At 35.5% G+C, this 13,580-nt stretch overlaps 1 protein-coding gene across 3 annotated transcripts in view; it reads right to left on the reverse strand.

Annotated features, from left to right (window-relative positions):
- The window catches only part of GABRA1 (gamma-aminobutyric acid type A receptor subunit alpha1), a 42,784-nt gene that overhangs the window by 23,869 nt on the left and 5,335 nt on the right, over positions 1-13,580 (reverse strand). For all 3 annotated transcript variants that reach the window (XM_049829329.1, XM_049829328.1, XM_049829326.1), the window contains exons 3-4: positions 11,314-11,426; positions 1,331-1,398 (exon numbers count right to left, since the gene is read on the reverse strand). In XM_049829329.1, coding sequence (XP_049685286.1) covers positions 1,331-1,398; positions 11,314-11,426 — 181 coding nt within the window. The remainder of the gene's footprint in view (positions 1-1,330; positions 1,399-11,313; positions 11,427-13,580) is intronic.

Genomic DNA, 13,580 nt, shown 5'->3' on the forward strand with positions numbered 1-13,580 from the left:
CACAAAATTATTGCAGAACAAAAAAGCAGAAGTCATTGAATGATTTTTTTAAAATTCTTCTTCATGGTACATGTATTACTCAGATAGTATTGTATATATAGTACTCAGTATTGTAGATATGTGCTGAGGAGACAAGTCACCAGTCTAGCTGTTTCCTTGGATTACCCTTCTATTGCAGGTCTTCTCAGCAGAATGACCGGTCAAAAAGTCTGTGCTGCCCAAGCTATTCTTTCTCATTTAAATATCATGGCATCAGTTGCAAACATAAATTTGACTGTAGTTTTATAAATGCTGTTTTCCCAGCAATCAGGAAAATGATATCTTTGCATAAAGTTCATTTAGGAAAATAAACTATCTTGTAGAAGTTACTTTCTCTGTTATTCCATCCCTTAACATTGTTTTGTGTAATCAGAAATTTCTAATAACCTCATGTTTAAGGCCTGTCTGCAGTTTTAGTTCAAATTAAACAACTGACAACTTTGTGGTAAGAAATGGAACTTTCTTTTGGTGAATGTATTTAGCTAAGTGTAGCCAGCTACAAGGTTGAACTGTTTTCTTTGTTTAAATTAATGAGGAAGTTTCCAGCACTCATCCTAACACAGGATCCAGCAGATACTAGTAGCTGCAGACTAGGCTTTCCCTGTCAATAGCAACCTACTTGTGAAGACCTCATTTATATACAAAATTTAAAGTACCTTATCCGTATTTCTACACAATTTTAAATATCTCTTAAGACCAGGGCTCAAAACATCTTCATTCAGTTTTCTGAACTTCTCCATCCCCTGCAGTTACCTAGCAATTTGATTTTAATGTTCATTCCATAAAGGATGACACTAATTCTCTCATTAATCTTCTCTTCTCTTTCAGCAACCAAGATCTAGGAAAGTCACTTCCCATTGATCAGTAGCTTTTAATATAAAAATACAGGTTAGACGGTATGGATGTCACACTGTACGCGTAAGTGTTAATTGCATTTTAAGATGATGATCTTTCTTGGCAAATTGGATCAGTGATTGCCAGCAAGGACCTGAGCAATCATTCTCAGAAGAATATGGATCCAAACCCTAATGCATTTCATAACATATTATGTAGCAAATATAAGGTCTGTTAAAACACATTATTAAAGTCACTGAGGCTGCTAATTTCAGGGCACTTAAATGCAGTCACAGCTAGCAGGAATGGCTGCACATAAAAGCTGGCAGCATTTTGGAATCAAGGGTTTAAAAAAAGCCCAGCCCTAAAAGAAGTAAGTTACTGCATAGATCTTTCATCCTCCAAATTAAAAAGACAAGAGAAAATGAATGCTGTAGAAATACAGGCCATCACTTACCATATCATGGTCTGAAACAGGCCCAAAACTGGTGACGAAGATGTCAGTCTTCACTTCAGTTACACGCTCTGATGAAGCAGGAAATTAGGACAGTGAGTGTCTATCAACAGTCTTCATTAGATCTAACCACTACCAATTCTCACAATAAATAGAAAAATTACTGGCTTTGATTAGCCATTCTAAAATTGGTCTACAATACAGTCCTGATAATGTATTGCTTCTAGATGTAATTTCACAGTCGATATTGTCAGCAACAGTCTTTATATTAGTGTTTCTACAGAGCTTTTTGAGACATGGCTTGTGATGCCCCAGCACAGCAGCCATAGTTCCGCTGTTGTGTAAATCTTTTCACTCTTTGACTAATAAATCCACTTGTCCGACAATATAAGCAGTGCTGAATGTTTTACACAGTACTCAAAAGTCTCATTGGGTACTCAATGTTTCTGGGCAAGCTGAATGAAGGTCTCTAATAATTAACCCTGAGCTTATGAATTATGTATTTTTTATTGAGACACAGGAACATAGAAGAAAAAGAGAGAGAATACATTACTGTGTATAAAAACATGAAGATATTTTATTGGCATGAGTTAGAAATGGCTGTGTTACCCTTAATTGCGATAAACAAAAAGGAGTTAAAACTTTTCCAAATAGATATCAGCTAAACTTCTCTAATACAATTTTTTACATACATATAAATGTTATGGTTTGTAAATGGTTTAGATTTCTTTTTATATTGATATGGGCACTAACATTAGATTTCCCTTAAACTACCAGATTTGTTTTATAAGCCTCAATGCTAGATTAGTGTAAATAGTAATTCAGAAATCTGTAACATGTACATAACACAGATTATATGTATATGCTATACCATAAAGCTAGACTTCTTTGTGATTTCAAGGGTGCAAATTTGCTCCATGGCACAACACCCTCGGCCACTTCAGAGGAATCTAATGATTTTAGTGGTCACAAATGCTGAGTCTGAGATACCGAAAATGGTGCTGATCTCCAGAAAGAGCCAAACATCTGGCTTCCACAGATCTACTCTTGAAAGTCCCTTTGAGAAACACACAAGCTTAACTTCCCCCTTTCCTCTCCTCCCCCTCTACACACACCCCGAGTATCAGTCACTTCTGAACATACTGGTATTTTCTAGGCTACACATCACAAAATATTCACCCAGGATGGCATATATCAAAATAACTCTGTTGATTTAAATACAGCTGCAAGGAGTAACACCCCATGGAAGCATAAATCCGAACAGCGTTTAGTAGAGCTAACCCCATCAGCTTTCAGAATTTACAGTGATGTCAGTCTGAATACTTTTACTGTAGTGCTATACAAGCCAGCGTGTGGTTTGGGGTAGACATTTCAAATGTGGAAAGAGTGATACATTTCTCAAATAACTTTGAAAAAAGAAATAAATTGAGAAATATGAAATATTAAAAGTAATCCTAAAAAAAAGAGGCTGACAGAAGAGTACAGGTATAGTAAACAAAAGACATGCAGCTGGCAAAAAATCTTCATAAGCCTAAGAAATGTATATATGTAGCTATCTGTATAATGTTATTTAAATATTGTAAAAGAATTAAATTAACTAATTTATTACAACCTTCTGATTTCAGAAGACTTTGGACTATTTAAATATGATTTGTTCCATCTGACAAGGAAGTTCTGTCAGAAGAGAAGTGAAATAAGGAATCAAGGTTAAGCAGCCAGCAACAATATACATTTCTGTATCTGGTGCAAAGGTTCTAACAAGAATCAGTGTTCTACAATGCACATAGAGGTTTTTCACTTTCATTCAAAAAAGTCTACAATTTCTAAATATATATAAATGTAAGCAGTTTAATATAAATGTTTAATATATATACAATAAAATATCTCCTTTTGTGAGACAGCAATAAAGAAGATGTAATATCAGAGCTGATTCTACTGTCATTCTAGTAATGCACTAAATGACATTTGTATTCTTTAGCAAGTTAATTCAAAAATTAGGTGGTAGCAGAAGCAATCTTCAGGAGTCGTAAAAAAAGTTAAAGGATGAAATTTCCAATGTATTTTTCATAATCACAGAAAGTAAAATATTATGATGTGGCTGAAATGCCTAATAATGTACTTTTTGTTCTTTATATCTGTGACTGGGACGCGTAAAAGCTACAATGACTATTGACAAAAGCATTGGATAGGTGAAATTTCCTCCTTGGCTTTCCAGTGAAATTCATGTGTGACCTCATCGTTGTTTACAAGCTTTTCAAATGACTTAAATTTAAGTATTCTCTTGACATCTAATCGGCTCTGGACTTAAAGTGAGTTCACAGTGAGAATTTAATCTTCTGTTACTGGAAGAAGCATATGGTTGACGAGAAATCGCTTGGCTGGGAAGAAAAGTATTGTCTCCCTCAGCCCATCACTTTCACAAAAGTTCAAGAGGCTGTGGTCTTGTATGAAACAGCTGGCAAAAAAAGAAGATGGAGATTTCACAAGGTCCAGTAAAACATGGCTTGAATGGATTCTTTAAGTTCCAGCAACTGAATCACCTTTTCTTAAGACTGAGAAACTAGTATCATCATTAAACCTACTAGCCTTTTACATATTGAAAAGTGAAACTCAAATGATTCTTTAAAAGATCTTTCATCCTGACTCCCCTCTCCCCATCTCCCTTCCATTGAGGCACTTCCTCTGGTGTCATTAGGAGACAGAAGATGCTAGAAGCTCTTCAGGGGCAATGCATTCATCCCTTAATGGTGTAAACTCATAGTCCCAGCTCTGAGTGAGCCTCTAACTGATTTACCTTGCACAAACACAGAATATGCTCTTTGAATCAGTAGCATATCATGTAGTGGTATCCTGAATTCTAGTTTTGGGAGACATATGGTCATAGCAGAGAGGCTGAGGCTTAAGGAAATCACTTTAAGAACACAAAATGGAAACTAAAGGCTTTGGCGGTAAGATGGAAGATTTCCAAGGGTGTGGAAAAATGAGTGATGCCTTTCATTTCTATATAGCACTGAAGATAATTTAAGCGGCATGTAAGTCATAAGTAATAATAGAAGATTCAGATTGTGAACTCACACGAGATTGTGTTATCTTCGTACTGATGACACTTTTGCAGACCATCTAATCCCAGGTCTCTTCAAATCCAGATAAAACCACTACACACCACCAAATTATTTCTTTTTTCTTTGATATGCACCTTACTTTCAAGAGCAAGGAAAAAGTGTGTATGACCACACAGAAAAAGATTAGGCCCTCCAAAGCCATATGGAACTTTTGAAATTTTTGTTTACTGTTTTACTAATTAGATGATTCAACTGTGCTTTGTTAAGAGCTTCAGAAGTTGTGAGTCACTCCTGCACAGGACATGTGTTTACTCATACAGTCGGGATATATATTTAGAATCAAGGTTAACCATGTTCAGTTTGCAGCTTGATTACCATGGGAAGGCTTAAACTGTGCTTCAAATGCTCAGAATGCATTTTTCAGGAACCTCAAATCCTGAGCTATATTCAAAACCCTCACAATATCCCTAAGAACTAGGGAAAATTCTAAGTCATTGAACAAAAGCTCGGAGCTGATGGGACTGCTGAGGATAAATCCATCAGTTGTAAAGACATGTTAGCCATGTCTCTTCACTATAACATCTGTCTCAGGAACCAGGACTAAGTAATATAGTGATATCTGTAGAACAGGTAACAATTCCAGTAAAAAACCCAAAGAAATTATTAACAACTTACTAGTTTTACTATAAGGCAACCATAAGGTCCAAGTAGTTACTGATCAGCAAAACAGCAACCACACCTGGACAGTCTGGGAGACAGCCTCAAGCAATCGATCCACATATAGCTATGAAAGCACCAGTCAACATCAACTACTGTAATTCTACTGTTTACAGCTACTGTGTTTTGCTAATGATGCTAGACTAACGTAAACTCTCAAAATTAATAACAATAAATATTTTGATTTAAACTCCCAGGGAGCTCACTATTGCTAGAATTGTGATTGGATTACAAATTGAGACCAAAATAAGAAATACAGATTTATTTAAACAGCAGGAAGTAAGCCTATTTATCATAGGAAACTATACATTAACTATTTCCCTTTCTGAGCTGCTGGTATTTGAACACAAGGCTTATTTGAATTGCATATTTTGGTGGTTTAAATTAATTTCATCTTTTTTGGTAAAGCACTTGTTCCTCCTGCATGTCTTGTGTAAGTGTGTGCTATAATTATTAAAACGGAGAACACTTTTACTATGGTTTTGAATGAAAGGAATTTAGATGCCTGTATAGTGTACACTATTATGACTAAAACAAGTCATGTAGACTAATCACCCTGGGTGCATCCTATGAAGTATTTTGATTGAAGAACCACAACAAATACACACATAAGAATTTTGTGCTGCTGCTTTTGTAAAAGTAGAGACCAAAAGGGAGAACAGTGAGCTGTCCTGTGATTACCCAACTGTAGTCTGTGCTGCTAAGAAGGGTTTACTGAGAGCCGTACAGTGTCATGGCAGCCCTCTGCACACAATGAACAGCTCAGAGCTGCTCATGTCCTCCGTACCTCCCTACTGTTGTATTAAATCAATTTTCCTAGGGTCTTCTATAGCTTTTTACAGTTGCCTTTACATCAATGTGGCGCCCACAGAGTGGAAAAAAGATGAAAAATCAGCCCTTTCAGTTTTTACAAAGTACAGCATCTAGTCCTTTTTTACTTACAGAATTATGTGTAGGGGTCCAGTATAGGACTCTCTCTTCATTTGGAGTAGAAATATTTAGGTTTAACTAAATTTTTATTACACATACAGACCAAAACCATATTTTCCCTAAATTTTAAGTTAGCTCAGATACGAGTTCAAATCCAACAATTTCCATTGGGACCTCAAGCACCAAGAGGTAAGTTTATCATATATTTATAGATAATGTTCTCATAAAACTGAATTTTAAAACCTAATTAACATAATACTGTCAAGTTTATTTTCCATCACTTTAAATATAAGCACTCTGTGGAAGTAATGAATTGCCTGAGACGGACCAACATTCCACTTAAGGACAGTCACACTCAATTTTGATAAACATCACACAGGAGAGATCAACAAATAGCTTTTACTGATAGCATAAACCAAGTATAATTCTGTTCAACACTGAAGTAATGTTGATAATCTACCTGGGATGATCTAATGGGCATTTGACCCAACTATAAGAGCAAATTTCATTCAGGAAGATTCTGGTCTGCCTAATCAAACCCACTCTTGTTCTTCTTAGCTCTGTATTAAACAACCTTTCTACTACAAAATCCCTCTCAAAGGGATAAACCACATTTACAATTATTCTAAGTTAAAAGGTCACAGATGATGTGATATACTTCAGTTTTAGACAGGGGATGTGTACACTGCGAAGGTGATAGTCTCAAAAAATCTGTAGCTGCACCTGGTTTCACGTTAACGAATCTCAGCACCGAGTACAACCAATCTGCACTGTGCAAGCCTGCCCTCTCTCCACTGTGGCACTCCAAATCTGCCATGGTGGCATGCCAGGGCTCTCTGTTCCCCACATGAAGACAACCCAGAACAAAAGGCAGTGGCGTATCCATTTGTCTGAGGAACTTCTTTTTTCCACCATTTTTCATTGTTTGTCAATTCCTTTAAACTCCTGCTCTACAGTGGTTTACTAGGAGAGGTCACCAAACATTGAGGTGAATTTTCCTCCTTATTTGACTCCTTCCTAGCACTATCTGAGCCTTTAATTTGCTCAGGATTGTGTACTGGAAAAGAGAACAGTATCTTTATTATATAGCCTATTTTTGATCAGCTCTAGTTCTAGGATCCAGATAGTTCCCACAGAAAATTATGCTATTACCTAAATGACTTCGCTGTTTATTTTTTCCCTTAATGTCTAACATGATTTCCTCTCTTTCAGATTCAGTATGTTACTCTGCGATTCCTCCTCCTTGCTTTTTGTAAACTATTATCCTCTCATAGAGTTAATAGGTGTCCTTTAGTGTGATTCACAACGTTTTTACATTCATTTTGAAAATTCTATTTTCCAGGCATAAATAACTGTAAATGTAGTTATTTGTCCGTGTTTATGGATGGGTACAACAGATGCTATTTCCTAGCAATGTCTGACTAAGTGACTATGCCCACATATGAAGGATGGAAACATCTAAATAATTTATATCAATAATTATTGATAAGAGGTGCAAATGTGCCAATGCATATAGTGCAGATATAGTGCTGTGTGTTTCTTTTAAAGAAAAATCAGATTTATTGTAGCCACAATGCCATTTTTAAATAACGAGCATATTCAATGACTGTAATATTTCCCCCATGGGTCACCTACTCCATTTATTTATGTTCTTGTTAATGAGAAATAATTCCTTCTTTGTTTAACAGCAAAATGCTCAGAGCTGCTCACAATTTCAGATATGGCCTTACTGGTTTATCTGACAAATAATAATTTTCATTCCTGTACTCTTCATGGAGTATGCGTGTTTTTTATTTTCCTTTTGAAGTGCTATCTCAAAAGAAGATCTAGAAAAAGGAAAGGGAGGACTTAATAATCTAGCACTGATTCCGTGCATGCTGAAAGAGTAATTCAAAATTCAGCACCTCTGAATTTTTCATTATCTTAATGCTCCATGTTTCAACCTGGCTTCCCAATGAATATATAGTATAGCTCCAAAAATGTATCTCCAGGAGCTTGTTCCTTGCTTCATGGTGTCTCACCTGCCTCACCAGGATATTTCTACCAAGCAATGAAACTGTTCAACACACTAATAGGAAGTTTGCAAACTTGGGATAGAGAAATATCATGGCGTTTATTTCAAAAAGGAGGAAATTACTCCTATAAGTGAGTAGATCAAGATCAGACCCCTTTCACAATTTATTACAATTTTCCAGTAAACACATCTTTTTGTCACTGAATTTTTCATGCACACACATAAACACAAGGAAGGAGAAACAAATAAACTGACTGAAGAAACTCTATCAGCTACCTTTTCTTCCATAGGTGAGAAAGAGAGAAATTGGTTCTCTTTTCTGTTTCTGTTCCTGCACAGAATTCTGTTTTCTGCTGGTGTATATATTTGAAAAACTGCACTAAAGAAGGAGAGGTTGTACAAATATAAGCAGAGAGTTTTCTGCAATATGCCCCTTTCTATAGAAGAAATGAACTGTACCACACAATGTTTTAGTTCATCTAGTGTTTCTCAAAAGGCATAGAAAGAACAGGATAGGCAATTTGGGATAACTGGAAGAGTGGTATAGTGTAATCAGTGGTACACAAGCGTAAAATTTATCCACATAACATATTCACGAGTTTCTCTGGTCTCTTAAATTCTCTGATAGCTACATCACAGCTAATACGGAATGAATGAGGTTTAAACATAATTCTATATATCTAAAAATGCTGTTATATTGGTAGCTTTCTTAACGTTCTCTTTAGACTAGATAAAAATTGTGTTCTGATTGAAATATTTAACAAGAAGCCATCACTGATGTTGGGAAGAAAAATGAAACCACTGCTCTTCCATATACGTTTTAGAATTTCCAGCAACAGATCATGCTGTAAAGGAAGGCTATTGAACTTCCAACTCCAAAAACCATGCTGTATTTGATATATTTTTACATATGGAACATTTCAGAATACATTTCCCCATTATACCAAGTGTCTAAATCAAATGTGTCAAAATTGAGTACTCTTGAGGTTCTTAGCTAATATTTAGATACCTTAGCAAGAAGGTTTTGCAGAAGTGAATTTCAAAATTCCTGAGCAAAGCCTTTATTATAAATTGGTACCAGAATTGAAAACATTGGCCTAGATGTTTGTCCCTAGTTTTTGAAATCTATAATTTATGTCTTTTGAATAAAGCATTATTCAACAGTCGAAAGAGTAAAGCTACTTCTTACTATATTTTATTTTAAACTTTAATTTACTGCCCACAACTTCATCAGATCTGGGATTTTTTAAAAGTCCTGGTACTCTTCGTTCTAGTATTCAAAGCTGACAAACACAACAGATAAATTAAATTTACTCTGCCTTACTGACACCGTGAAACTATAATGTACTGAGCAACAGGGAATTTGTGATATTTGAGGTTCTTGGCTACAGGCAGGAACATACAACATAATTCAAAAAAGGGGGGAAGCAAAGTTTATTTAAACTTCTCTAACCCTTGGTTAGAGAAACTACTCCAATCCTGCCTTCCCTCCACCCCATATTACCCGTGCTCCACACATTTTTGTGTTTAACTGATAGTGATGCCAATGGCTATTAACGTTTGTGAAGAGACTCATTTCCTCCTATAGAAGCAGTTACATTAAACAATCTTTCTGTCAGGAGTAAATTTTAACTGCACTGGATGGTCCTTTCATGAGGTATGCAGACTTGTCCTCCCATTACACCCTTCAAGTCTGGCTTCAGAAGCTTACACATAGACACACATAGGTAAGCCTCTGTACTGATGTGCTTAGTTCTCTCAATTGCAATCCAGAGAGTGACAGAAAATCCTTTCCCTGCATCTTCCTTTGTTTGCTCTTCTAGTGACTGTTAAACGAACCATAATAGCTACAAAACTCATATAAGAAATCATCATATGCTCAGATTTTTCTTGTAGACACGTACCAGACTACACAGTTTACAGTTTCATTTATTTATTGCCTTCTCTGCTATGTTTATGTACTGTGATGTAGTAGCTGACTGAACTGTACAGTTGTATTAATCAAAGATGAAGGAGCATTTATTTCTACACTAGTCCAAGGGTTTACAAGTAAGCAGGAAAAAGTACTGGTAGATAAAAGTGAAAACTGATTCTTATTTTGTTACGAGTTATCTGAAATTGCACACAAAAATTTACAGACCAACCCATTTTTAAAGGTGTCAATTAATACTTTATAAATGGAATTTTATCTTTAGCCATTCCTTGAAGTCAGTGAAGTCAAACCATTGAAGACGTTGGCTCACAATTCAAGAACTGTTGCAAGATGGTAGCCTCAAAGCACAGAATAAGCTTACTCTTAAGTACCTTCCATTTCATCTGTAGGAGATGGTATAAGAATTCTTAAATACCCTGTTCTTCTTACAATGCAGTTCCTCTGAGAGCTATTATATGAAAACAGGTTGAACTATACTTTGTGGGGTGGGCTGCTTTGCTTTATTTTACCTGAAGAGTCCAAAAAAAAAAAAAAAAAAAAAAAAAACCAAACCAAAAAAAACCCAGACAGACATCTGGAAGAATAAAACAACCTTTCCATGCACTGGAAAGAACAGATTTGTGCTTTTATGTTTAGAACTTCCACGTTTGTGAACAAAGAGCTTTTAAGATCCAATTTTGGGATTGTGTGACAGTGGAACAATTTAAAGAGTGAACATAGGGATGACGATAAAGACCAGGCTTTGTAACAATGTTTTTATAAAGATGTAATTGCTATGTGTTTTTATACCTTTTTATGGATTCAGCACCAAGAGCAGAAGAAGAAAGACATTTTTACCAAGCTGTGAAGACACAAAGTTACAGAAACAAATCCTGACATACCTAAGTAGAAAAAAATCTTACAGACTTCTCTGAGACTTTTACGACTAAGGTTGATTGACGCTTTCACTTTTAAAACCAAACCCTCTTAGAAAGATAGTCATAGATAGATGTGCTGTTTAGGCCTGATTCATAAATTTGTCATTTGTCAGGCCACAGGTCTTATTTTATTATTGTTTATTCTTCATACATTTAAAGTTTTAATACGTATTCAAAAGCCTTCTTGAATTGTGAACCATTTTCTTCTTCTTTTGGGTATAAGTGTGAGCATACCAAGTATGTGAAAGATGCAGAAGGCGTGGCATTTTTGAAAAAAATGGATATTACATATCAGCATTATTTTATGTGTATATATAAATAGAATTAAAACAAGTATATCACAGAAAAGTAACATTGTTTTAACTGATTTTTTTTTTCTAACATGTAACCTTGAAAATTATAATACAACACACCTCCCAGTCCTGGTCTCAAGCGGTTATCATAACCATCCAGCAGACGATCCAATATTCTGGTAAATACTGTGGTGTTGTCTTTAAGTTCATCTTGTGATGAGGTTTGTCCATAGCTGAAATACAGAACAGTTAACACTGAAAAACAGTAATCTACCAAGAACCTTACAAAACAGTAATTCCAAAATCTGTTTAATCTTGCTTATACCAGTTTATGGTCACAAAATCTCCATATAACAAGGTTGTAGTGCTTTATAGGGTTCTTTCGCTTAAACATTTTCTTTTTAAATTGAACATTTTTTGTAAAATCATAGAAAATCAGTGCCTCTCTATAAACGGTGAGCAAATAGAATGTCAGTTCCTTAATGTTTATCTCATTATTCATTAATGGTTATAAAGTTCTTAGACATGTGTTCCTCAGGAAAAGGCTCATTTGTCAGCAAAAGATAATGTGTTTAATTCGTAACAGTCATGAAGCATTTGCATACAAAGATACAATAATTCAGAACGCTGACACTTAAGTACTGAAAATAAATGCTAAAACAAAGATAAAACAAAAAATACAGAGATGTCTTCTTTATGAATATAGAAGTAAATCAAGTGAGTGCATTTTCATAGATCAATATATAATATTGCTTTATTTTCTTTCCCATTTTCCTTTAGCAATTAAGATTTGGAGGAATACCTCCAACTTCTCCTTACAAATGTGTAACAAAGCCATCTGTTGATATGGAAATCTCTCATGTCTATCAAGCTTCGCTTACAGATCCCTAAAGTATATCCCTAACTCAGCCAAAGGTCCTGAAATTTTGCTTGAACAAGGATAAAATTAAGCTCTTTGAACTCAGCTACCAAAATCTTCCTTCCATCAATACAAATCAGAACGAAATCCGTGGGCTTAGTGGTTTCTGTCTGCTGTAGATGACATCAGAATCAACCTTCTTCTTTAAATCTAAAACCTTTACCAAATACCCTGTTATAGATGATTCCCTTAATCATAGATTACAGTTGTCTTAAAGCCAAACCCAGTATCGTTTTTTCATTCATTGCTGGGAAAACTTCCATTATACACACGTGTAGTCATCATGACTAAAAGCAAAAACACTGCTTTCCAAATCATCGTGTTGCACACATTGCTACTGAACTGGATAAACAGTGCAGCACCAAAACCTTTTGTTAGGATCAGGTCTAGCCACAAAAGTGATTCTTCCATTGGGCAGCTCGTTATCCATATGACTGTGGCGTTAAGCATGTCTCGGTGCTTTGCCAGTTGTTCCTGCTCTAACCCGCAAAGATCGTCTTATGAGGAATATACTGTTACGTGAAATGATCTGGTTCTGTTAAAATACATGTGAAATGACTTTCTGTAAGCTGCATCAGTCAAGCATCCTTAGCGTATCCCACCCATTATATTCTACTTGTATCAAATACAGAGAGAAGGAGGAAAGATACCCTGATACAGGTACTCTGGAAATGCTTCCAAGTTATTTTGCAGTACAGATTTGAATACATAACACTACAAATTTAAATGAGTTTCAGAACTGAGACTCATAAAAGTTTTACTAACTTTTGTTTTATTTCAATAGGATGTGACTTCGCACATCCCTTTTTCAGTTTTTTTTAATGTATATAAATCACTTTTTCTAATGAAGAAGACAAAATCTCTAAGAGTTTTAAAAAACGCTAAGAATTTCCTCCAGCCATATCACATAATTTCACTTAATTAAAAAATAGGTTGATTTATATTTATTTTTCATACCTACAGTTGAATTTTAAGTTACTGACGTTAATATTTTTTTCTTTTATGCTTCCTCTATGTTACCAAATAACAAGTTCTCCTGCTGTCTCCAGTGAGCACTATCTTTCAAAGGATCATTCCTCATACAACTCATGACGAATAGCAACACAGGACTTTTCACTGGACTAATTTCATATTAACATTCATTGTCAGTAAACAAGCTGCTGTACATACATATCTCAAGGATAGCAGAAGGTCATCAGCGTTAAGGGGGCAAAAGGATATAAAAACACTTCAGAAATTTTAGTGGTAAATAAATGAGTATGTTTGCAGAAAAGGCATCCGAAAGATGGACTAGTGGCAGCGCAGTCGGAAAGGATGCAGTACAATACACCGCTTCCATTCTGGGTGTCGCATTTGTCAGTACCCTTACCTGTTCTTCCCACCATTTTATCAGAGGTAAAAAGCACCGTTAGGGCTGGTTTTAACTGACATATGGTCACAACAGGAAAAATCTGAACATCTGTGTATA

The sequence above is a fragment of the Accipiter gentilis genome, chromosome 26, assembly GCF_929443795.1.
Source record: "Accipiter gentilis chromosome 26, bAccGen1.1, whole genome shotgun sequence".
NCBI classification, from domain to species: Eukaryota; Metazoa; Chordata; class Aves; order Accipitriformes; family Accipitridae; genus Astur; species Astur gentilis.